We start from the raw sequence: 27,722 nt of genomic DNA on the forward strand, positions 1-27,722 counted from the left end.
CCTTCACTAAAGCTGTTTCTGTGCTGTGATGAGCTCTGAAACCTGACTGAAACTTATTTACTTGACTTATTTACTTATTTACCTCTCCGGGAATCACTACCTTATCATGGTGGAAGGGTTTGTGTGTCCCAGGGATCCCAGGGGCTATGTTGTCTGGGGGCTTTTGCCCCCTGGTAGGGTCTCCCATGGCAAATTGGTCCTGGGTGAGGGACCAGACAAAGAGCAATTCAGAAGACCCTTATGAAGAGAACATCAAGGGAACAGTTTACCCTGCCCGGGATAGGGTTACCGGGGCCCCGCCCTGGAGCCAGGCCCAGGGAGGGTGCCCAAGGGTGAGCGTCTGGTGGCCGGGCCTTAGTCCATGGGGCCCGGCCGGGCACAGCCCGAAGAAGAGACATGGGCCCATCCTCCTGCAGCCCCACCACCCGCAGGAGGCGCCATAGGGGTCGGGTGCATTGTGTGCCGGGCGTCGGCCAGGAGAGAAGGCCCTGGCGGACTGATCCCGGGCTGCCAAGACTGGCAATAGGGACATGGAATGTCACCTCTCTGGAGGGGAAGGAGCCTGAGTTAGTGTGTGAGGTTGAGAGGTACCGGCTAGATATAGTCGGGCTCACCTCTACGCATGGCTTGGGCTCTGGAACCAGTCTCCTGGAGAGGGGCTGGACTCTGTCTCAGTCTGGAGTTGCCCCTGGTGAGAGGCGGCGGGCTGGGGTGGGTATTCTAATATCCCCTCGGCTTGCTGCCGGTACATTGGAGTTTTTCCCGGTGGATGAGAGGGTTTGTTCCCTGCACCTTAGGGTCGGGGAACGGGTCCTGACTGTCATCTGCGCTTATGCACCGAGTGGCAGTTCAAAGTACCCAGCTTTCTTAGAGTCCCGGGGGGGTGCTGGAAGGTGCCCCACCTGGAGACTCTGTTGTCCTGCTGGGAGAATCACAGTTTGGCCATAACAAACGCCTTGTTCAAACATAAGAGTGTCCATAACTGCACGTGGCACCAGGACGCTCTAGGCCGCAGGTCGATGATCGATTTTGTAATCGTATCACCAGACCTGCGACCATATGTTCTGGACACTCGGGTAAAGAGAGGGGCTGAGGTGTCAACTGATCACCACCTGGTGGTGAGTTGGATCAGGTGGCGGGGGAGGACGCTGGACAGACCCGGTGCATGTAAACGCATAGTGAGGGTGTGCTGGGAACGTCTAGCAGAGGCCCCAGTCCGCGAGATCTTCAACGCACACTTCTGGCATAGCTTCAACAGCATTCCGAGGGACACTGGGGACATTGAGTCCGAATAGACCATGTTCAGCGTCTCCATTGCCGAAGCTGCTGCATTGAGCTGTGGCCGCAAGGTGGTTGGTGCCTGTCGTGGTGGTAATCCCTGAACCAAATGGTGGACACCAGAGGTGAAGGGAGCCTCCAGGCTGAAGAAGGAGTCCTATCGGGCTTGGTTAGCCTGTGGGACTCCGGAGGCAGCCGACAGGTATTGACAGGCCAAGCGGAATGAGGCTCGGGCAGTGGTTGAAGCAAAAACTCGGGTGTGGGAGGAGTTCAGAGAGGCCATGGAAAAAGACTTTCGGACTGCCTCAAAGAGATTCTGGCAAACCGTCAGGCGTCTCAGGAGGGGAAAGTGGTGCTCTACCTGCACTGTGTATAGTGCTGGCGGAGCGCTACTGACGCCGACTGAGAAAATTGTCAGGCGGTGGAAGGAATACTGAGGACCTCCTTAATCCCACTGACACGCCTTCCGAGGAGGAAGCAGAGTCTGGGGATGAGGGGAATGACCCGCCAATTTCCGGGGGCGAGGTCACTGAGGCAGTTAAACAACTCCTTGGTGGTAGAGCCCCTGGTGTTGATGAGGTCTGCCCCGAGTTCCTGAAGGCTGTGGACGTTGTAGGGCTGTCCTGGTTGACACGCCTCTACAATGTTGCGTGGAGTTCAGGGCAGTACCCTGGACTGGCAGACCGGGTGGTGGTCCCCATCTTTAAGAAGGGAGACCGGAGGGTGTGTTCCAACTACAGGGGATCACACTCCTCAGCCTCCTGGGAAAGTCTATGCCAGGGTGCTGGAAAGGAGAGTTCGCCTGCTAGTCGAACCTCGGATACAGGAGGAACAATGCGGTTTTTTGTCCTAGTCGCGAACACTGGACCAGCTCTTTATCCTCTCAAGGATACTTGAGGGTGCATGGGAGTTTGCCCAACCAGTCTACATGTGTTTTGTGGACTTGGAGAAGGCATTCGACCGTGTCCCTCGGGTGTCCTGTGGGAGGTGTTGCGGGAGAGTATAGGGTGTCTGGCCCATTGCTACGGGCCATTCGATCCCTATACAACCGCTGCAAGAGCTTGGTTCGCATTGCCGGCAATAAGTCGGACTCGCTCCCAGTGGGTGATGGGCTCTGCCAGGGCTGCCCTTTGTTACCGGGTCTGTTCATAATTTTTATGGACAGGATTTCTAGGCGCAGCCAAGTGGCGGAGGGTCTTCACTTCAGTGGCCTCAGAATTTCATCTCTGCTTTTTGCGGATGATGTGGTTCTGTTGGCTTCATCGGGTGAAGGCCTCCAGCTCGCACTGGAACGGTTCGCAGCCGAGTGTGAAGCAGTGGGAATGAGGATCAGCACCTCCAAATCTGAGGCCATGGTTCTCAGCCGGAAAAGGGTGGAGTGCCCACCCGGGTCGGGATGAGTTCCTGCCCCAAGTGGAGGAGTTCAAGTATCTCGGGGTCTTGTTCGCGAGTGATGGGAGAAGGGAGCCGGAGATCGACAGACGGATTGGTGCTGCAGCTGCAGTGATGCGGACGCTGCACCGGTCTGTCGTGGTGAAGAGGGAGCTGAGTGTAAAAGCGAAGCTCTCAATTTACCGGTCGATCTACGTCCCTACCCTCACCTATGGCCACGAGCTGTGGGTAGTGACCGAAAGAACGAGATCGCGGATACAAGCGGCAGAAATGAGCTTCTTCCGAAGGGTGGCTGGCCTCTCCCTTAGAGATAGGGTGAGAAGTTCGGCCATCCGGGAGGGGCTCAGAGTAGAGCCGTTGCTCCTCCACATCGAAAGGAGCCAGTTGAGGTGGTTCGGGCATCTGACTAGGATGCCTCCTGGGCACCTCCTGTGTGAGGTGTTCCGGGCATGTCCCACCGGGAGGAGGCCCCGGGGCAGCCGAGAGATTATATCTCTCGGCTGGCCTGGGAACGCCTTGGTGTTCCCCCGGATAAGCTGGAGGAGGTGGCTGGGGAGAGGGAGGTCTGGGCTTCTCTGCTTAGGCTGCTGCCCCCGCGACCCGGCCTCGGATAAAGCGGATGAAGATGGATGGATGGATGGATTTACTTATTTATTTGTTATTAGCTATTTGGCATTGATATTAATTGATATTACTTGTTTATTGAGTGTTATTTTATTGTGTAATTTGTATGTTTGTACAGCACTTTGGTCAACACCACTGTTGTAAATAAAAGTGCTATATAAATAATTAAATAGAAATAGAAATTCCTCTGCAGATGATCTGTTAGCTGTTTGACAACTACCATAGGGTTCAGTGCTAGGATTCTGATGAATGTTTAGTCTCTTTTGACGCTGAAAATGTCTTTGATCGAGTTGAGTCCGACTATCTCTTTGCAGTCCTTGACAGATTTGGCTTTGGAGCAAAATTTTGGTCATGGATTAAACTACTCTCAACCATCTGCTACAATACGACCTAACGCACAGATGTCAGTACCTCTCAAACTTCACAGAGGCACCAGCTTGCCCTTATAGTTAAAAGAAGAAGAAAAAAATACATATTTGGGGATCACAGTGACAAAAAAACATAAAAACCTTTTCAAAGAGAATGTGAGTACGTTGCTAGGCCAAGTGAAGCGGTCCCTCACCCACTGGACACCACACTCTATGTCTCTGGTAGGACGTATCAACTCAATTAAAATGACCATTCTAACAAAATTTTTACATCTTTTTCAGACCTTACCCGTTTTAATTCCTAACACCTGATTCAATGAGCTGGATTCTGTCATCTAATCTTACTTATGGCAAGATAAAAACCAAGGCTTAATAAGATGCATCTTCAAAACCTAAAATTGAGGGTGGGTTGCACTTCCCAACTTTTGTTTTTATTATTGGGCTGCTAACATACGATGTTCGATGTTCTAGTATTTTTACCACAATTGGAGTGGTTGTCCTGACTGGTTGACTATGGAACCACATAGCGACAACAGTATATCTTTATCAGCTGCACTTTGTTCTTCACTCTCATTCTCTTCATTCAACTCTAGGGATAGGTACCGGTATGGCACTGGTTCTGACATAAACGGTAGTAACCAGACCGAAAAGCAGCGCACATTTCGGTGCTTTCTTTCTGTGCTTTTCTTCCCCTGAGATGTCATACACTTTGAATTCTAGCCAATCATTTTACCTTTGCAAACGTAGTAGGCAGGCCCAAGTACGTACGTTCTTTTAGAGCAGAGCTACAGATTAAAAATGCCCAAGGCAAAGCGGTCAAAAGTCTGGCTGTACTTCACAGCAAAATATGCAAACTCAGCAGCCTGCAACAAGTGCTTTAAGCTGATACTGTGATACTGTGCAAAGGAGGTAACTCCTCAAATCTGATGAAACACCTGGCGACGCCAAGCCGAGAAATGCACCGTATTTGATAGCTTGCTGGGAGACCTCACACCGTGCACATCTGCGGGTGTGGTGCCTGTTATCGGACGTGGAGTTAGCAACATCCCCCAAGAACCCGAGGAGTACAGTCCTGGCCCCTAGCCCTGCCAGTGTAGCAGAAATGATGGCGCATGATGATGGCAGCAGCAGCCGTTCTTCTCTGAGTGAGTGGCTTAATGTTGTTCGTGTGTAATTTACCTTGAGTAGGTTAACCACGTTACTAAATTAATGCATGTAAGGTGAACTAGCATACACTGTCGTAGTTACATGCGGCTGTCTTCTTGTTTGATGGCAGATACTCCCTTCCCCCCCTGCCAAAAAGGCTAAAATGACCAAAGAAAAAGAGGGAAACAGCTAAACATGAGAGGTTTTTGGACAAAGTTTGTGTTTTTCCATTGTTTAAGCACTGCTTCCAGCCAAGAGTGATATCATATATCCCCTATAGCTGCAGAAAAGGCTAACATTGTTATCTTTTTACAAAAAAACAGCTAAACAGCTAAGAGGTTTTTGGACAAATTGTGTGTTCTCCATTCTTTAAGCACCGGCACCATTTCAAAAGTACCGGTTTGGTACTGGTATCGGATAAAACCTAAACGATACCCATCCCTATTCAACTCCATCTCCAACCCTGTAGTGAAACACTCATTAAAAATATGGAGCCAGTTTAGGAAATACTTTAACCTCTTCGACTTCTCCCTTCTCAGCCCCATTGCATCCAACCATGTGTTTCAACCTTCTATCCAGTTCAGTGGGTTTGTGGATTGGCAGAAGTGGAATAACTTGCTTTAAGGACCTATTCATAGCCAACAAACTAGCATCATTCGAAAAACTTGCTAATAAATACAGTCTACCACCATCACACTTTTTAAGATACTTGCACTTTATTTGTTCCCAGACTTCAGGCTCAAACCCTCCACCAGAGACTACACTATTAGAAACTATCCTACAACTCAATCCAACCAACAGAGGGCTGATCTCCCTGCTTTACAATAAAATGTTAAACTTGAAACATACCTCTTTATCCAAACTCAAGACACTGTGGGAAGAAGACTTAGACATGACAATCTCTGACGAAACATGGGCCTCCATACTGAACCATGTCAACACAACATCATCATGTGCCCGCCACTGTTTAATCCAGTTCCAGTTGCAAAACAATTTCCCACTCGGGACAATAAAGTTACCATTGACCATAGGAGTTGTTTAAGTTTCTGGGAGACATTTCACCCACCTATTGGGAGAGTCACTAAGAGGGTTGTGTTGTTGATCGTCTGCCTAATCACAGGAGACAGGGTGTGAAAACAGGTGTGGGTCACAATCAGCCAAGGTTTGGGCTGAACCCACTGTTCATTGTTCATTCACTGTGCAGGACTATTGATGGTCCTACTGTGAGAGCAGGACTTTAAATGTACACGCTGGACATGTTTTATAGAATAAAGGAATTCCTCACTCAGTGACTTCCTTTGAGATGCAGTTTAGAGACCAGGAAACAACATCAAACAGTTCATTTAAATTAGATAAACTGACATCAAAGAGTTCATGTTACTAACAGCTCACCTCTCTGCAGCAGACACAGGCTGGACTTTGAAATTAAGTGGTTGACCTTTAGACGTCACTCTGTAAGGACACAGAGCTGGGTGGAGGTCCATGTTGGTTCCTGTGAATAATGATGGAGCAGTGATGTGAGTGCTGAGCTGTGACATGGAGAAGAGTCATGAACAGTTAGAGATGGCCATCTCACCTCTGAGCTTTGGTCTGGCTCATGTTCCCCACACAGAGTGCTTTTAGAGGAGGGACTCCTCCTCTCTGTCCTCACACTGATCCATGCTGCTGAATTTACATCAGCTCACACACACTTTCTACCTTCACCTGCAGAGGAAACACAAATCATTCATGTGCACATCAACTGAGAGCTGCAGAGGTCTGTCTGATGTGTTGGACTAACATCCATCTGACACACAGCTTTCATCAGTTCACTACAAAAAGTGTCACAGAGCCGAGTTCAGCCTCCAAATCCTCCATTACTGTAGTCCTACAAAGCAGCAGGTCAAACATAGCTGTAGAAGTGGCAGAGAGCAGCTTTATTTAAGTAACAATGCCCAGGACCAAGCTGACTGCTATGTCCTGGGCTCTTCAGAGAAAAGAAATAATAATAATATCTTGATGCATGCTCAATCATCCAGGTAAGTAAGTCTCCAAAAGTTGATTCTGTTCATCTGGAATCATCTTTTCAGTGGGGGAAACGTTTCGTCACTCATCCAGTTGACTTCTTCAGTCTCAGCTGACTGTAGATCCAAGTCATCTTTCGCCATCTCACAATGCTGTGATTGCAGCCATTCCCCAACTCTCTGTGAATGGTACTCATGGCCATTGATCAGTGGATTTTGGTCAGTGGTTGTTAATCAATGGTCATGAGAATTTGCATAATTAAGATTAAAGAACTGACCTCCCATTGTTCCTTCAGTGGGCTGGTTTCAGTCATTATGCAAATGTCTCGTTTATAAGATTGGGGAAACCTGCAGTCAGCTGAGACTGAAGAAGTCACTTGGATGAGTGACGAATTAACAGAATCAAGTTTTGGAGATTTGAAGTGGCATGTTTTATCTTTTTGTAGCCATGCAGACTGAGGTTTTTGACTTCTTAGGACAGCCATGGAGAGATTAGTGGCTACATCGCAGCTCCAGTCACGGCTTTCACCGCTGTCTTTCTCGTCTTTCCCCAGAGTAACAGCCAAACAGTGCAAGGACGATTTATTGGCTAGCACTGCTTAGCCTTGCATGCTATTTTGAACTTAATCTGGAACTCGTTGCAAACTGTTTGTGCAGGATATGAATGACAAGATTTTGTTTTTCAACAAGAGTTAGTAAAAAACATCTCCAGTGTGATCAAATTTTCATGCTAAAAATCCGCAGCTTGGCAGTGTTTACAGCACTATAATGACCAGATCTAATTCTTTTGAAAACCATATATCTTTCCACAGGTCTCAACTTCATCAGACATCACCTAGACACAGAGCTGGATGAGGCCAGCACAAACAGCAGCCTATTCGACGAAGATGATGAATCGATTGGGTCAGGAAAGCCAGAAGCAGGGGAGCTGGAGAGGTACCTTTCATGTCCATTCACTGGAGGTGTGGATCTATTGCATGGCTTTCCTCACATCAAGAAGCTGTCGATCAAAATCAATACAGCTCTTCCTGCATCTGAAGCCTGTGAAGGACTTCTTAGTCATGCAGGACTCCTGTTTACTGCTGAACAGTTGCAGCTTCACAGAAAGAACCTTGAGAGCAAACTGCTGCTGAAGCTTAACCATCACCTCACTGAGTGAAGAAATGGCACATTTTTGCTAAATATGCAGAAATAGATGCACACCCATACAACTTATGGTAAACTGAGCTGCCTTGTATGTACATACTGTATGTTGAAGATGCCTCGTTCTAATGTTTTCTCTGAGGCTGCTGTGCCATTTGGAGCAAAAATGAATATTTACAAGTGTACAACATATCTTGTCACTGGAAATTGTTTGCACTATTTATATATTTATATTATTTACTGTAGGTATTGGTTAAAAAGGTTTATGTTGTGAAAAACTGAAATTTGGAAATTAGAATTGTTGTGCCTTTTTCTGTTGATGTTTTTACATATATTCTTTTTGAAAATACTAAACTTTGTATATTTATTTATTTTTGTTTTGCTGATAGCATTTATTTAAAAAATAAATCAGGCATTACAACTATTTACTCAGTACTTGAGTAGTCTTTTCACCAACTACTTTTTTACTCTTACTTGAGTAAGTTTTTTGATGACTACTTTTCACTTTTACTTGAGTAATAATATTTTTAAGTAATGCTACTCTTACTTGAGTACAATTTTTGGATACTCGACCCACCTCTGGTCTTGATAAACCAAGCAGATATTAGAAGTTTACACAGCTACACTACCCACAGCCACACAAAATATCTTAAAAGTTCATTTTGTGACTCAGAAAGAGTAATATTTCAAACTCTTTAGCCGCACTCCTCCAATTTTGCCGCATTTGAAAAGTATTTTTGTACAATTATAAAACTATTACAAATAATAATGTATCTAATAATGTATTGGAAACAATAATAAGACTAATAGTGCAACTAATTAGCTAAGTAGCATTGTTGGAAACTGGAATTGGCTATGAATTCTGGGATAGGTTGGGCTACAAAGGATACACCCAACCCATCCTTCAAATGTGGGGAAATAAAGGACACATTTGGAGCAGTCTTCAAATTGGGACACCCTTCATCGTGTCGCTGTGACCTAATCAGCTTTCAAATGCGGCCTCCGAAGGATGCGGCCCCTGAATGGGGACATAGCATGCATGTCTGGCTGTGTTAGAAGAGGAAGTGGATGTATGTATTTTTTGTCTGCTTATTTATTTGGTTTTTGTTTTTTGCCCTTTATCCCCGTCCCTCTTCCCCGCTGTTTTTCTTTCCCTTTCTTTTTCCCCTTTCTTTTCCCCAGTCAAGTCTGTCCCGTATTTAAAAAGTGAAAATTAAATAAAATAAACAATAAAAGGTGAATCAAATAGACCATTACAGCAAGGCTGGGATGGTTGGTAAAGTAAATCCATTGGGCGTCTTTCTTCGCCTTTAGACAATAATTCTGATGGCAAAAGAGCCAAACGGGACAGGAAAACAAAAAACAAAAACAAAAACAAAAAAAAAAGAAAGAAGAGGAAGTGGGGTTTTTTTGTGTGTGTGTGTGTGGTTTTTTTTTGTCTGTCCCATCTGCAACAACTGAAAATAAAATAAAAGAAGGAAATAATAATAACAAAGGTCAATCAAATGGACCAATATGGAAAGGCTCTGATGATCCACCTGGTAAAGTAAATCCATTGTGCATTTTTCTTGGCCTTCAGACAACAATTCTGATGGCTAAAGAACCAAACAGGACAGCCCCCCCCCCAAAAAAAAACAAAAACAAAAAAAACAGGAAGTAGTTTCATCAACTTGTCAGTGAAGGTTTCATCAAATTAGTACGCTTCATGTGGTCACAGTAATTTGATTGTTGGCGGTTTAGTTTTTCTCCCACAGGCTCAAAGAGCAGAAAGTATAGTTGCTAAACAGGCTGTGTAAAGAAACCTGAGAAACCTCAAGCTGTTCCTGTCTTCTTGGTCAGGTCATAGGTCATCTTTCTGTCCATTTAACATCTGATAGATTTGATCTTTTCATTTCTGATCTTTAAATATTTACTTTGCTGGAACTTTTGCTCAAGTGGATGAAAACTGAAGTGGAGCTCCTGAAAAGACGTCTTTTCTTCTCTTTGTTTCAGCTCCAGGGCTCTCCTAGGGGAGAGGTGAAGGTGCCCTGTGTCTTTAACATCCTCTTAGCGTTGGGATGGTGAATGAAGGAGTTTTGTGTAGTTCCAGCAGAGACACTAAAACACAGTAATGATTGTGTCTAAACAGACAAACATGAACTAAATGCAGTGAAGCTGCTGTTTGTCTGACTGTGATCAAACGTCTGAGGGAGCTCACTGCACAGGAACGTTTACGTCTTTCCTCTTTTATTTAACTGTAGAGGCTGACCCCTCTCTGAAGTCAGCAGCATCATTTCACACAGAATTTTACAGTCGGACATTTCTAACAGGAAGTGATCAGAAGTCTCCGAAAGTCTCTGAATCCTAAAACACTAAGAATGTGGCGTGGTATTAATTAATCATAGCGCAAACACTCCATAAAGGCCTGTACCGCTATCTCTGTGATGAGTGGAGATTTAAATATGCAACTACAAATACTTTAGTTCAACAGCAGACACACGGGCGACAACAACACAAGTAAAATAGAAACCATCAGCAAGAATATTTCAGTCCAAAAATAAAAGTGTCCACCTACGGAGCTGCTGCCTCCATCTACAGACTGTCCTACATGCTGAACCATAAACTCCACCCTGTACTGAGAACTGAAAAAGTCTTCACTTTTACTTTTTTACAGATCATCACTGAAAACATTCAAACTGACTCATCATGGAGTCTTTTTCCTTCAAACTACAAACACCCAGGACAATAAACGTGTCTGTAAACTTCTATACTAACTATGAACACAAATCTTTTACTGGCTACTACTACTGATGCTACAGATGATATACAGTAGTAATAATCACTTACACATGCGCAGGCACATACACACAGGTGAGTAAGCGTTTAAAAGTCGGCCTCGTTGGTCCAGCTGTGAGTCCGTTACCGTGAACTATGGAGCAGCAGATTTGTGCTGAACTAAGCTGCACACAGCTGATGTTAGCCAGGAAAACATTACACACTGCTAACAGTACCTTCACATGGAGGCGGACAGCATCAGTTACAAACACGAGGTTCAAGAAACTGAAAGTAAAGTTCGGGCAGGAAGGAAACATCCAGAGAAGCGTTTGAGGACACCTTCACAATCAGGAACATCAGAAACAGTCTGTGCTGCATTCACATGCACCTCTGAAACTCCCAAACCTCTGGCAGGTTGTGATTTGTTTCTGCTGGTTTTCCTGTTTAAAACACAAACATCTGTAATCACTTTGTTTTTCTTCTTCCTGCAGAGTTTGAATATTTCAGCACTAAACTGATGTTTCTTCAAAGCTCATTTCAACCTGTTGAAGTGATGAATGAAAGTGCAGACTGAGAGTGGATCACATGATGTTTAAGGTGGGTCATGTGACATGTTAAGTATTGCCACACATGTCTAGATTGTCCCTGATATCATAACTGCTCAAACACTGATGATTATATTTGAAGAATTCTTACTGATGGCAGCAAAGTTTGAATGGAGCTCTCTGTCTGTGCTGATTTGTCGCCCTCTGGAGGTCAAAACACAAACTGCATGATGTCACTGTAACCACCACAGTGACAGGAAGTGTTTTTAAATGATGAAACACTGAAATGATGCTAACGGCTGTCGTTAGGCTCACTGATAGCAGTGCTGATGTGTTCATGTCAAACACTGGCTCGGGTCAGACTCCTTCATCCTTCTCCAGCGTGAAGCCGCCCTCAGACCCACAGGAGCTCTGACCTTTGACCTCCTGCACACAGCTTACATCATCAGCTGCTCATTCCCTAAATTCCATTTATATCTCAAGTTTATTTCAGATTTCTGAGCTCTGCTTTGAATCTGTGGCAGTGTTTTCTGACATCATAAAACTCTCATAAGACTCGACACAAGAAATAATCATAAATGACTTTATTTAAGTATCAGAACATGAGACTGAGTTGAGCTAGCAGCAATAAGACCTGATCCTGAACCCTGAAGCCCTACGACTCATTTCATCACCACCTGGAAACAAAATCCTACATTTGTGAGCTGATGTGAGAAAATCCACCAACGACACAAACCAAGAAGCCAGGCTGTCCACAAAAACAGACACACAATGACACATTTAAGGACCAGAAGACTTTTCAGCATCACATCTGTTAGCTGGGTGTCTTAAATGAAACAACGGACATGGATCTGTCTCAGCCTGCAGCCTCTTCCTCCATGGATGTCCATGAGCATCAGTCCAGCTGCTTTAGCCTCAGGGCCCTGCAGAAGGTGGAAGAGGAGGAGGAGGATGGATCAGTCTGTGACGCACAGTGTCTCTCGCTGATGCTGCCCTCACATCTGATCTGTTTTCCTACTGGAAGGAGACGGGCCACCATCTAGCAGCTCTGCATGATTCACCCGACACCATCAAGCGATATCGAATCCCAACAGGACACAAAGCAAAAGAAAATCAAGTGCTCCTTAAAATCAGCGCCTGACCGCAAGTCTGCAAGAGCCAATCACAGCTGGAAGTTACCTGGATTCAAATGTCAGGATCCTATTGCATGAGAGCTGTGATGTCCTCACAAACCTGAAACAAGTCCAGCTGCCTTTAAAGCATGACTAGCATGACCTGTATTACTGATAAGATAAGATAAGATAAGATAAGATAAGATAAGATAAGCCTTTATTAGTCCCAAGCATGGGAAATTTTTTGGTCATGGCAGAAAGTACAAGAGCAGTAAAAACAATAAGAGAAAATGAGAAAAGAATAGAATAGAATAAGATAAACAGAATAACATACTATACAAAATAGAAAGAATACTATATACAATAGAATAAGTACTATACGAACAGAATAAAATACTTTGTTACATAGGGGAAAAATTGCACTTGGTGCTAGGGCTGCTCAATTAATCGAATTTTAATCGTGATTACGATCTGGGCTTTCAACGATCATTAAAAATGACTGAGCCGATTATTAGCTCCTCCTCTCGCGCTGCTCCGTGTGGCAAATCAAGCGCACCTCTCTGCGTTTCGAACACGCGTCACAACAGGCTACGTCCACACGTACACGGGTATTTTTGAAAACGGAGATTTTTCGTTTTCGTTTTAAAAAATAATCCCGTCCACACGTAAACGCAGACATGAAGGAAAACGCTGCTAGGAACATGCCAAAGCAACAGGTGGCGATATATTCCTAACCGTGTAGAAATGTTGGCCAATCAGAAGTCTAGAAGCCTCAGTAGGAAATAGTAAACAAAGATGGGGCATAGAAGCAGAACCGAGTCGTATGTGTGGAGGGACAGTAACTGTGTGTGTATATGTAAGCATTTAAACACTGCAGAGAGTACAATTAACAGTAACAGTATTGTAGAAATTCATTTCACCGAAACAATAACGTGGCGCACAGTGTGACGTCAAAAAGGCGCACACCTTTGACGCTACGCTTTCTCTTTTTCTCGTCCACGTAAATGCAAAACGGAGTTTTCGAAAATATCCACCCTGGCAGGCGCAAACGCATAGAAAAATCTGCGTTTTCAAAAATACCCGGCACGTGTGGGACGAGAGGACCCGAGGGAAGCTCGGAAAGCTAAGCAGAAGTTATTTGGAGAGGAGAGGATAATGGCTGCTGAAGAAAGAATGCCGTTGGTTGAAAAGAGAGGTAAAACGACTTCAGTGGTGTGGAAACATTTTGGGTTCGCGGAGTCAGACGTGGATCAAGTAGACATAGTGTGGAAACTTTGCTACGGTGTCGTAGCTGCACCACAGAGCAACACTACAAATTTATTCAATCATTTGAAGACCGCTCACAAAGTGACATACGATCAAACAATGAAGGAACATAGAGAAAAACCTCTTGACAACACCTGCTTCATCCTCACAGACCTCCATTCACGCTACCCTGTACAACGCGACTAAATATCCCACCAGCTCCCAGAGACACAAGGAGATAACAAACGCGGTAACGTTTTCCTCGCCAAAGGCCACTGCTCAATTAACACAGTGAACAACCAGTATTATGCAGTATTTTGAAGTTCACTAAACATAGATGTTTACATTTTTCATTTATTTTTTATATTGCAAACATTTGCACTGTTATCAGTATTTGCACACTATTTTATATTATTTTTTGACATCTTTAAAGCCATTATTCAATACATTGTTATTGTTAAATAAATATCGTCAAATAATCGAGATCTCAATTTCAGTGAAAATAATCGTGATTATCATTTTTGCCATAATCGAGCAGCCCTACTTGGTGCCATTTCACATCAAGAAAAAAGGGCGAGATTCACAATTGTGTATGTGATGTGTGTATCTGTCTGCACGTGTGTGGTTTTCTGCAGAGACCATGTTAAAGAGTCTAAAAGCAGTTGGAAGGAAAGATCTGTGAAATCTCTCCGTCCCACAGCGTGGGTGCCCCAGCCACTGAAGGAGCTGCTCAGTGCTGTCAGAGTCTCCTGCATGGGGTGGGAGATGTTGTCCAACAGGGATGACAGCTTAGCCACCATTCTCCTGTCACTCACCACCTCCACTGGGTCCAGAGGGCATCCTAGAACAGAGCTGGCCCTTCGGATCAGCCTGTTCAGTCTCTTCCTGTCCCCAGCAGAGATGCTGCCACCCCAGCAGATTTTTTGATTATATCCATTATAATAATTATGGATATGCAGTATTAGTTTATCTTTTTCTAATGAACATGTAACAAGGAACATTCATTGAAAAGAAAATTCTCGTTTGGCTCTTGACGAAGGCAGTCGCACTTTCTCCCTCTCCCTTCCCTTATCTTTCCTGCATGGCTTTCTCATGTCCCTGTCTAGTCTTGTCTACTTCTCTCCCTTTACCCTGGAAGAGTCTCACAGTCTGTTCTCTAAAACCTAAAAGAGGAATTATGGATTTGATCAACTGGTCCCTGAATGCAATTGACACCCTTTGACATTGACACTTGCTGATCTGCGCTGGCTGGGCCCTGGCTTATCAAAGAATAAAGAAAGTGGAAACAGCTGTTCAAATCCTCACAAGGCTGCCCGCTATGTTGATTGGAACGATGGAGCGAGCTGTGGCTTCTCAGAATGGACTCATTAGACGCAGCACGGATGACATCTTGGAGAAGCTTGTGGCTGCTGTGAGTACTGAGACTCTGACTACATCTGACAACATCTTGGAGAGGCTCACGGCTGTCGTGAACACACATGCTCTATGAGCAAACTGGATAACAGGAATGGTGAGAGACCAGTGATGGACATTAGACGACTGTAAAATTGACATGCAGTGGTTTGCACTAAAGAAAGAACACCACCATTACTTCATGTGGCTACCATATCAGTGCCAGCTGCGGTCTCAAGGCTGGAGCTGAACATAACAAACAATTTCTCCCCTGTGTTTAGACTCTTCGTTCCAAACGCCCTCGTACGCTTATCTCCAAGACCGAGTTGGACGGCGGGTCTGGGCCCAGCGCTGGATGAATAGCTGCAGGGCAGGATGGCTGTGTCTGCATCGGCTTACTTCTCACCCCTTACCCACCCCTGTTGCTTGCCACGTGCTTCATGGTGTTGTTATGTGGACATTTATGTTCCCCTCGTGCAGATGAGTTTTCTTTTTGTTTTGTTTTCTGTTCTCATGCTGTCCTCCCATAAGAGCCCAGCATGAGTAGAGGTCTCTTTTTTTTGGTTGGTGCTGGTGGGGGGGTTGCAGACAGTACAAGGAGAGGATGCTGTAAGTGCATGTGATTATGCATAACACATGTTGACAGATGTTTGATATCTCTGCCTCTGCTGATCTGACTTTTGCACACATTACATATCATTTTGGTTTCATCTGCAGCACTGACTGCAAAATGCTTCCACACAGAACTTGGAGTTTTTTGGCTGGTGGAGGGCCAAGAGGTGGCTCAGCAGCAGCAACACTCTTTTCTATTTGGTTGACCAAATCCATGTGGGGAGTTTCAGCTAAGTTAATGAGTGACGGGAAGCTATGCTAAGGTTAACTGGCCTATAGTCTACATCTTGCTGTCTGCAAAAGACAGAGTAACTTAAACATACCATATAACTCCCACAAGTGCATACAATTCGACACAACTACACAAGCATTGTTTTAATCTTTTAAACCGAACGTTAACGTTATTCTGTCAACAGGTTATTGTCTAAATGAGTGAGCTAACAGAGCTACGTAAACTAGTGATGTGTCGGTCGCGAACGAAATGGCTCTTAGAGCCGGATCTTTAACGTGAACGACGTGAGCCGGCTCCTTATCGCGAGCCGTGGGGGTTTTTTTTCTTTCTCTCATCCTCTCTCTCGCACTTTTTTCCGCTTCACTCTGCACGCGAGCCTTGTGCTTTGCCCTGAGCAGAGGGGGGAGGGGCGGTAGTTACACTCGCAGTAGCACAGGAACAGAGCGGGAGGGAGAGAGAGAGAAAGAGAGCCAGGGACAACAACGTCACATTAGAAAGGTATAGTAATCATCCACAACTATTTTCAGTTGCAGATGATAAAGGATTCAGAAAGTTTATTCATGCAGGCCCATATGACAGAGAATATGCATCTTCTTTTTCATATCTTAATTTATATTTAATTGTGTTGTGGTTTGCAGTGTTTTGTGTTGTTTCATTTTAAATTTGTTTAAAAGGAAAAAGCTGAAAATTTAAATAGTTAAAAGTTGAACTGTGAATAGTTGGTTTTTGTATTATATGATTTATTTATTACATTTATGTGGAGTGAATAAATAAAAGTATATTTATGATGGCCCCTAGAGACAAAACACATACAAACTCCAAAACACGTAAAAACTCAGAAGCACGTACAAAACATGACAGAAGTGCTCCAGGATGCTAGGCGCAGTGTTGAGCTTTTGTTACCTAGTGGCTACACAAGCCAGCAAGTACCAACGACCGGATTCGGTGTGTGGTAGTAACAGGTAAATGAACATTTTTTAATTATTTGAATATATATGAGTGCTTGTGTATAAATACACAAACGATACACATATGCTTTCAAGTGTGTAATTTAAGTGATCTAGGTAGCTCTGTTTTGGAAGTTCAGTTCATGCTAGAAATGTGTTTTGGAGTTTGTACATGTTTTGTCTCTAGGGGCCACCACATATATTTATATATAAACATATATAAATAAAACCACTTTTTTTTACATTAGTAATTCCTTTTGTGCAGAATTTTATATTATTGTTAATAATAAATTAATGAAAGCAACAAAACAACCTGAAGAGCCGGTTCAGAGCCGAAAGAGCCGGTTCTCTAAAAAGAGTCGGAAATCCCATCACTATTTCTCATGAAAATAAATGGTGTGTTCAAAGCCAGCTTAGCTACTGTGCTCTGAGCGCTGACCCACTCACTCCCCTTCCGCTTGTATGTGTACGGACGTGGTGGTGAAGATTTAGGTCCACCAGTTTAGCTGTTACAAGTTTATCACAGTCCTTTAAAGTTGTTACATTTGAGCAGACTTAGCCTTTAATTTCTCGGGAGCATGAATGCAGTTTGGGATGAAACTGAGCAGGTGTAGAGCAGGTGGCGCAGAGGAAGGATGTGTTGAAAGTTTCACGTCAACTATCAAGGATGATTTTTAATGATTTTTTTTGATCAGGCTGCTTGTTTGTGTGCGCGCGCCCGTATGTTTGGTGCGTGAGCGCCCGTCCATGTTTGTGATCAGCGCAGGAGAAAAGGCGCTGCCGTAAAGCGGAGTGTAGAAGCGCAAGAAAACCTGTGCGGCGGATGAGAAGCGGCGGTCTCCACCGCGGCTCACAGTGACGGCTCACTGTCCCGCGAAGGCTGAAGATGCGATGATGAATTAATTTCTTACGCTGGCACGGAAACTGGAACTAGTGTTCTAGTTTGTGTTCAACACGGACTCTTTAGTGCGCTGCACACTTGCTCTCTCAGCCCGCGGGTTTCAGTTTTCAGTTTAGCAAAGATGAAGAGGGAACTACAGAGAGGAGGAGGAGGAGGACACGGGCTGTGAGGGACGCAGTGGAGCAGCCCTCAGACCTGTGTGTCTCACACTGTGATTACACTCCACACACTCAGTTTCAGTAACACTCATGAACAACAATGAAAAGATAAAGTAATAAGTTACTGTAGTTCTCAGTTACAGCCTCGTGTTTCCTCCACATTCGTCTCTTTTCAGACATCAGCAGGAGCGAGGACGACCCCCCCCAGTCTGAGGACGTTCCCACCACATGAACGGGGGACAGGAGGCGCAGCTTCCAGCCCAGCTGGTAGGAAAGTCCTCCTTGGGTGGACTTCTCTGTAACTATGGACTCATGCATGCAGACGTTTCAGTCCACAGTGATGATTTTATGGGTTAAAGTCAGTCATATATCCACAAACACAACAAGCTGAAAGTCAGTGATGCTGCTCGGTTTGCAGTCCTGAATATGACGGCACAAGCAGGATTCACTGCACTGTTAATGTTAGCTATGTTATATTGCTGCCTCTGTTCGGTGGTGTCGAGCCAAACGGACTTTAACGTGTGTTTGAACGAGCTGACGGTTCACTCGTTAAGCTGAAAGAAAGATGCTTTAATCACAGGAGTCACACATGTGTCCACTGGACCATCTGGAACTCTTCTTGTTTAGCACTGTAATAACACAAACACTAAATCCTCCTTCTCTTGTGCTGTTTTGTAGCAGTGTGTACACCTGAGACTGTCACCTGTCTGTCTGTCCTGCACTCTCTCTGTTTCTTTCTCTCTGATTGTGGAATAAAAGTATGAACATGTATTTATAAGTTACACTTGTGTTTGAATCCTGCAGCTTATCACACATTTGATTTCCATGTGTGACAACTGCAAGTGTCCAGAGTGAGGACAGACTGAGGGACCCACTGCTGCACATCATCTGTGAGGCTTTGCACCCCTGATGATCCACCAGGACAAACTCAGCAGTGTGTGAGGAAGAGGAGGAGGAAGAGCCAGCAGCAGCTGACAGATGGAGAGAATAGACAGACTGTTCCCTGTTTGTGAAGGACTGCTAGGAAAGTTTAACATAACTAACTGTCTGTCCTGAATCAGTCTTATTAGGTAATGTTCAAATAATGTTATCATTCCAGTGTTTTCAGTGTGGGAGAAAGTACTCAGGGCCTTCAAGTTACACACTATGAAAGGCAGCAACAAGTTTAATATTCAGAAACCTAAAGTATGTATCAGCAGCAGAATGGAGCTAAAATAAATGTTTGTTTCAGTTCTATGAAGCTTTGAGTATTTTGGATTAGTAGCACTGCTGTGTTTGTTGCATCATATTGCTGTAATTGTTTATATGCTTTATATATTCTGAGGTAAGTTGATCTATAGTGTTACATCATATTCTATAAGGATGTTATGTGTTTGTATACTTTCTGCCCAGTTTGACCCATTTAGCAGAAGTCAGCCTGTTTAAGGCTCTGATATCTATTCTGTATGACTTAAAGCAGTTATGACATGGTCTGATTTTCTCACCCAATAAAGGAATATTTAATATATCAGTCTACTCTTCATTCTATCAGAAACAGTTATCACAGCTCGTACATTTTCTTTTTACACATATATATAAGCATTGAGCCAAATTTAGTAATGCCAACATATTAAAAGAACAATATTTGTCTCTTATATATGATACATCTACATATACACTGTCAAAGATACTTGAGTGTCTTTGAGTGAAGGTTTAAGGTGATAGGAAATATAAATAACTGCAACTTGAATCTTTACTGAAGCTCAGTATTTGACACAGAGGTCACTCACATGTGCTGTACCAGTGTACCTGCACATGTGATGTGACAATAGAAGTGATTTGATTTGAGAGTTCAAACTCACTGCTGTAATAACTAGTAATGATTAATATAATAACTATAACATTGGCCATATTATATTTACATTACCAAAGTGAGATGACTTTAGTCTCATGAACAACATTAGCTAATTGTTATTTACTAACTAATCTTAAAATGACTGTTCAGTACAGAAATGAAGCCCAACTATCGTGTTTTACAGTCCTGTGGTCTCAGCCTCAGATACAATGATGCAATTTTGCATCATTTTACAAAGTTTGTTCAGTTTTGAGCAGCAGAAATGAGACTAAGTCAAAACAACAACAAACCCAGCGGCCGACAGCGCTGTCAACAACGGTAGACTGGTGGGTAACAACAAGCCAATAATGCAGAAAACAGAGATTTTTAGATGAAACTGATTCTGATGCGTCTTTGTGCAGAATCCGTGTTCCTGCTCTCAGTTACTGTTTCAGCTGTTTGATGGTTGTTGAAACTGTGGGAGCTTTAACCTGAGATTCAGGCGTTTCAGGTAAAATACATTTATATTTAAAGATCGATTCAGGATTTTAATAAATCAATATGACGTTATCCAAGCTAGAATCGATTTAATCACTAATCAAAACCCACCCCTACCTGCTAACCATCGGCATTATGGGTAGTGCAGTAGGAGACTACAGACATGATGAGAACAAGAACCAGGAGAACCAGGAGAGCCAGGAGAACCAGCAGAACCAGGAGAGCCAGGAGAACCAGGAGAACCAGCAGAACCAGGAGAACCAGCAGAACCAGGAGAAGCAGGAGAACCAGCAGAACCAGCAGAACCAGGAGAGCCAGGAGAACCAGCAGAGCTGTGGCCCAGGATGGGAATGGTTCTGTAGAGAAACACAAATTGTCAGGTGACCTTTGACTGAATGTAATGAATTAAAGAATCTGCTCAGATTTAAAATGGTGAAGCAAGCATGCTTATTGTGACAATATTAAAAGTTCAGTTTGAGTGATTGTGATCGTCTGCAGCAGGGTTTTGGTTTGATGTTGACCTTTGACCTGCAGTGGGACATCTCTCAGTCTAAATGATCTGACAGAGCAGGTGTAGGTGGCGCTGTCAGACAGGTGGAGGTTGGTCAGGTTCAGGCTGAGGTCTCCAGTTTCCAGAGCGTCAGTCTTCATGGATGTTCGGCCGCTGTAACGCTGCTTTGGATCTTTCAGTTCGCCTCCTTGAAGCTGGTGGACGGTTGGAGGACTGAGGTCGGAGCGACTCCACACCACTGTGGGGCTGTCCAGTTCAAAAGTGGGAAACTCACAGGGCAGCAGAACAAACAGCTCTCCCTCATACAGCTCCACAGCCGAGGCATGCTGGGAAACTGAGGACACAGACAGAGTCCATGTGTCACTTTGAGATCAAACGTGGACACAGCTTCAGTTACAGAATATCAAATATCTACATATAGAAATAAAATCACTGCAGGTCAAATAAATAAATACAATAAAGAAAGAAATAAGACGTGGTATAAGTGAAAAGTCTGAGTTCAGCTCGTCGGCTCACAGAAACACTGACTTCCTGTTATTAATGAGGACGCTGTGGGAACAGGTAGGAGGCTCCTGATTGGTTCATAAGGTGTGAATAAATGTGTCATGTAGCAGGAAGCAAAGCCACATCAGGCCTTAGAAGGAATTCATGAAAGTGTGAAGTCTGTCTGCAGTGCAGTGGAGTGATCTCCTCCCTATGAATGAAGTTAGAAGTCTGGAAGTTTAGGAAGCAGCTGCATGTCAGGAAGCACAAATGTGATGAGGAGAAGGCGTGGAGCGCTGTGTCAGGCTCTGCTGTGGAAACCAGTGAACTTTTGCATGTTTTGAACTGGAAGAAGAAGCAGGATGTGAACTTTGTAGGTCAAAACAAAGCTCAGGGTCACATTTGATGCAGTAGTCGTTTGATGTTTGATGGCTTTATTATTCTCTGTTCAAAGACAATAAATGTGGAAAATGTCTCATGTAGTATCAGCTTCATTTATGAAGAATGAAGCCCATTGACAGCCAGCAGGTCTAAACAGGAACGCAGCCATTTGTATGCGTGGCAATGATGTGGCTGCAGCTGACACAGGATTGGTTCAAACTAAACATCATTTCACAGAGTTCACAAATAAACTCACGTTTTTATCTTTGAAGATCATCATAAAGTAGAATTGATGGTCCAGCAGACAACAGCAGGAGGTTTGAGCCCTTCTGATGCAGCAGAAACAGGATTTGGAGGAAGATGTTAATAGATTAGAAAGAATTGTACACTGTGAATCAATGCAAGTCTTTCTAGATAGACAGATCTTTAATAATCCCTCAGGTAGGTTCCTCTGGGACAGTCACAGATAGAGACACCAATTCTGACGTCCTTTGAAAGTTTTCATCACTCGTCATGTACACAGATGTTAATTCTACATATTCCTAGTACTGAACTCTAAATCAATATGAAGAAAATGCTCCTACTAATCTGCATATATGTTGATATCAAATCCTTTTCCAGCACATGGATAAATCTCTATAAATCTTTCAGTCTGATCAGAATGGGCACAGTGTTGTTATTGCAGCACTCCCTGATGTTTGAAAAGCTAAATGTCCATTTTAAAGTGCTCGTGTGTAGGATTGTGTTTCCTTCCTTTGTGCAGTTCTTACAGTAAACATGTTTGAATGTTTCCTGTTCCCCTGATGCTTCTTCCTGTTGGATAAAGTTGGTTTGAATAACATGTTCTTATAGGTTTCAATGAACTTCAAACTGGGATCCACTTACAAAACTGTCTCATTTTATTGGAACGATCCACATTTGCATCCATTCACGGTACATTTGACATCTGAACACGTTTGTACACATGATGAAAGGACAGATGGTGTTTGTGTGTCCTTCTTAAACTTAGTGTGAATGTTTCATCATGTAGAACTACTTAGAACAAAGTCTTTGGGAACATTTGGAGAACACGTTTAGGAAAGTAACATCCTGGTAGAACATTTTCTTAAAGCAAAGCAGAGCTGCAACATGACTGTGAGGACTCACAATAAGAAAGTCACAATACTTTATTATTATGAAGACTAAAGTGCACCTGAATGCTGCCAATGAATACACATGTTCTTTGTGAAAGCATGAGCACAGCTGACATGCACCACACTGACCCCACTCGCCCCATTTCTTCATCCACTTCTTGCTCTTGTGCTTGAAATGAGACGCAGACGCAGCAAAAGTCAGAGGCTCTAAAATCCACAAAAGGGGGGTTGTTAGATCAGGATATTGATGTGATCCATAGAAAACATGGATAATACACCACTTTATTTGAAGACATCTGTAGCACTGCCTCAGGATGTTTCCACAGACCTCTGTGCACCTAAAGAAAAGGTCAAAGGTCAGCAGCACATGTAGTTGGGACAATTCTTCATTTACAAACAACAGTCGCACAAACTACACAATTATTTTCCTCCAATTAGGACTTTTCCCTTGCAGAAATGGTCCTGTGTGATTTCTAGGCTGTGATATAAAAACTAGTTCCTAATGGCAGCGATTCACTCAGTAAACATGTGTTTCCTTCACCAACCTCACACACAGATCCAATAAGATCAGGAAGTGGGCAGTATAGTACAATATGTGTTATTTTGTACTGTGCTGCCCAAACTAAAGATCTGCTGAAGTGTTGGAAATGATTCAGATGTTTATTTTGGACGATATACAGCAGAAGATCAGACATGAAAGTGGAGATAACACAGAAGACCTGCAGCAAAGGGTCAGAGGTCAGACTGGGCCACGTGATTCAACAATGAGCCAATGATCATCAAGTAGTGACTAAAGCAGAGCCCTGACGTTCTGACATTTATCACACAGTTAGAACAAATGTCTGCTGATGACTTCATCTCATGAAATGACTGATAGATGTCAATTCATTGATCAGCTGAGCTGCTGATCTTCATCGTGCACAGAAACATTCAGCTTGTTTCAATCAGTAAATAACTCCCACTACTCCCAGTTTGAACTGTTCCCACTCAAAATGCTGTCAGAACAATGATCATTGTAGAACTTCACAAACATCACGTGTTGTTTTCCACATGGAAGATCAGCAAACATACAGAAACTTCCTGTTGCCACACACGGCCTCTAAAATCTCTTCCACGCTTTCTGTCTGAAGTCCACTCTCTGTGTCGGATCCACAGGAAACAACAAGATCTTATTAACATGGTTTTCAATGTGTCTCCTTCCAAAAGTCCAACCAATGAACAAATGTGTATATTTGTGGAGGCCGAACAAAAGCATGACACATTTGTCTGTTTCTATAAACTGGTGTCAAACACAAATATGAAGAGTTTCATTGACAGACTCCAAAATGCCCCCCGCAGTGAATCACAGGAAATCCTACAGTGTGGCAGAGAATCTTAATGGCTCCAACATCAACACATCCACAATGTTGGATCCAGTTCTACCTCACAGAGTTACTAAGACACACCCTCTGCCAGCATTACAACAGCTCCACCTGCTTCACCTGCCTCCTCAGCCTCTGTACACCTGAAGAGAAAAGAAAGGCTCCAAAAGCTCAAATCTACAAAGGATTCATGAAGTTTCATCCAACAAGAACATGTTTGCCTTCCACAGTGTGCTGTTAGACACCACTGTACCTCTGCCATTTCAAAAGAGCAGCTTGGGAACATTTTGGCTCCAAACACTTTGTGTTTAACTTCCTAATCTTTGTTTTCTTTGTGAACAACATCTGGAGCTTTTTGACTCATAGAAACATCATTTTGTTCTTTAGATGACAGCAGATTGGGACTGAATAATCAATCACTATCAAACCAATAAAGATGCTGATTTTACAGGAACTTTGTTGGAGAAGCTGTAAAGACATGAAACTGGTGGAGATCCCAAACCAGTTGATAGTGCTGATTATTCCAAATAAAGCTGTTTTCCATTTGAGATGAAATGACTTTCTGTCCTGATATATAATAAAGATGTTGTTGTTTTTGAGCCCCTGTATTAAAAGTAGATCCAGTTTAAAGTCAGCTTGAGTTTGATGTCTTTATGTCAAAGCTGCTCATGATGTTGAGCTGCTGATGGAATAAAAACAGGTAAAAATCTGCCTCAATATAAAAGCATGTAGTCCAGACTTAAATGGAGCCTATTGTTAGCTGAGGTCCACACACAGTGTTTGACAGTGTAAACTGTGTGAAAGGGCTGCTGGTGGAGCTCACTAGGATGAGCAGGTGACCATGTGCCACGAGGTGGAGAGCAGCTGGCCTGGCTTTGATTCTGGCCACGCCCCTTTCTCTCTCCTCTGCTTTGCTGTCACTTATCTTCACTGCTCTGTCCAATAAAGCTGAAAAAGGCCCCAAATCAAAGAAATCTGCTGCAGCCTCTGAAATGTCTTCTGTTTCCTTCCCGACGGCTTTTTCACCGTCAGCCCATCAGACAGTCCAGCAGCATTTATGATGATGTCATGATGTTGAAGAGACTGCTATGGTGGCCTCCCATGACCCCCAGCCTCATCTACACTGAGATGCAGACATTTGAAAACAACTGAATAATAGTCCAACACAACAGTCTGTGTACAGACACACACTGAGCTTTCATAGAGTCAAAGGAGTCAATCAAACACAGCTAGTTGAGTCATTTCTTGTGTGAGTCTAAAGTGAATCTAGTATTTGAAAGTCCACTTCCTGTATTTGTTGTTGAAGACTTCTTCAGCTTCTTCTCAAGGACATCAGCTGCTTGTTTGGCAGCAGAGGCAGTTAAGAAGCTTCCTGAAAAACACTGAACAGTGACTTCACTGTGGCATATGACAAATTCAGCTTTCTGTGTGCAAATGTGTCTGTGTCAACCTTTCAAATGCTGTTGAATCCAAAACATCAGCGGCTCCTTGGCTGCTCACTTCATGCACTTCTGTCTTTGTGACAGTCCAATGACATCACAGCTGTTTCCACCCCAGTGTCTCAGGACTGGACACCTTTAAACATGTGGAGGATCAAACAGCCGTCCAGCTAAACATACATGAAACTATCAAAGCTGACAATCATTCCAATAACATCTAATGGTACATATATATAGACACAGGACTACAAGGAAATGGCTCTCAGCATCTGGCTGTGGGAACAAATGATCCCTGTTTGTCTTCAAATTGTGTGCATGTTTTAGACGTGTGTCACATGTAGAAACACAAAATGACACAAAGATGTGTTTGACACAACTGTGCAGCTGTAAGTTGTTTCTAATGATTCATTGAAGCTCTTCTAACATTCTGGAGACAATCAGTCCATGAATCTGTTCAACACCACAACAATTTGACTTCAATGTGAACGTTTGCCATTAAATAACCTTCTTCATCCAGCTGACAGCATCCTTCATCCTATGATATGAACAGTTCCTCCTGTTGATGACAAACCTCTGACATGATCTGCTTGAGGAGCTTTTTCATGTGAAGCTCTCTGAGCTCAGGGCTAAGTTGCTGTGTTTCATCTTTAAGAGCTGCTGCCTCCTCGCCGTTCTTCTTCTCCTAATGACACCATTTCTGCTTCACATCTTTCACTGGGCCTAAAACAGATGAAGAGTAGATCTACTGCTGTTCACTGTTTGTGTCAATATGGAGAAATATGAAAGACAAACACAGCACATACAGAGAAATGTAGACAGAATGTGCAGCCAGTGCAGTAAATGGTCTAAATATCAGCTCTTTAGAAAATGATCCTGATGAACATGAAACTAACATCCAATGAGAAACACAGCTTCCTTGTTTCATGTCCAATAACAATAAATGAAGAGCTAATAAAGAGCTATTCTATTGGAAAATGCTGAGATGATTATTAGACAGAACCCAGCGGCTCACCAAAAGCCTGCATTGCAAATCTATATGAAAGTAATCTATGCTCATATATGGCAAAATCCTTTAAGTGTCACTGTGTTTTTCATCTGTGCTCTTGTTGGTTGGACAAGTTTGTAAATGACAAAGAGCTCAGTGGACTTTGCATCCATCAAATCCTGTTAGATGTTTGTTTTTCCTTCACAGCTTTGTGATGAAGGCTAAAGAACAGAGATATGAACTATTGCCAATATGAATCCTGATGCATGACGTGGGCACAGACCCACCAAAGCAACACTCAGCTCACCTCATTCCAGGCGCTTGTCTGCTGGAGACCATGAGCCTTGTTAGTCACACATTAGCACCGTGGTAGGAAACAGCCTCCATCATTTCATTAGATCTGAATTTGGACTGTTTCCTCTGGATGAGAACCAAGTCTGTCAAATCTATTGATCCAACACAAACTATCAAACACATTGGCTCACAGTCAGATTGGCTTTGTATGGATGGTGTAACAGGGGCTGGGAAAGGATGCTGAAAGCTGAATATAATACAGAACAATAACAGGACATATAATCATGTAGAAACATGATCTTCAACAGGCACACTTCTATTATTCATGATCACAAAGAACTTGTGCAGCCCTGATATCAGCCCTAATATATGAGTGTGTTTGCCCAAAGATTGAAACAGCATCAACATGACAGCTGTAAGAAATCTTCTCTCAGCCTTGTTTGGCAGAAGATCCCTGCAACAAAGATTGTAGCTGAAAGATGACGTGTGTAAAGTTTGTCTTTGGGAGGGTTGAGGCTGTTTTTAGACCTTTGATAGTTTCAATCCAGTTCTGAAAGACAGAAATAAAAACAACATCATTAAGATCAGATCATGGAGCTGTTTCCTGCCTTGTGTCCAGAGAGGAAGTATTATGTTTTGTTATTTTGATTTATTATTTTGTTATTATTGGTATTACTGTCATTACTGTTGCATCATAAACATATAGCAAGCATATGTATACAAGAGGTATTGATATTGTATTCAAATGTTCAAATATATTGGTATCATATTAGTCTTTATTACAGGTCCAAGAAGAACCACTTTAAACTATAATTTTAAATGTTTTAATGCTTCTATGATCTCAGTGTTTCTGTGTAGAGGGCAGAGACAGGAAGTTATAGGCTTTTGAAGTTGCAGGCTTTTGCAGAAGTGAAACTGAAACCAGAGTTTAACTGCAAGTTAAGAGCATTATTATTATAGTTAAGAGCATTA

General features: G+C 43.3%; 1 protein-coding gene across 1 annotated transcript in view; it reads right to left on the minus strand.

The window, feature by feature from the left end:
- Window positions 1-20,276: 20,276 nt before the first annotated feature.
- LOC120435337 (NLR family CARD domain-containing protein 3-like) overlaps window positions 20,277-27,722 on the minus strand; it is a 68,421-nt gene continuing 60,975 nt past the window's right edge. Inside the window, exons 8-9 of the mRNA XM_039604742.1 lie at window positions 20,728-21,008; window positions 20,277-20,318 (exon numbers count right to left, since the gene is read on the minus strand). Coding sequence (XP_039460676.1) covers window positions 20,277-20,318; window positions 20,728-21,008 — 323 coding nt within the window. The remainder of the gene's footprint in view (window positions 20,319-20,727; window positions 21,009-27,722) is intronic.

Source organism: Oreochromis aureus, linkage group 3 (assembly GCF_013358895.1).
Source record: "Oreochromis aureus strain Israel breed Guangdong linkage group 3, ZZ_aureus, whole genome shotgun sequence".
Taxonomy (NCBI): Eukaryota; Metazoa; Chordata; class Actinopteri; order Cichliformes; family Cichlidae; genus Oreochromis; species Oreochromis aureus.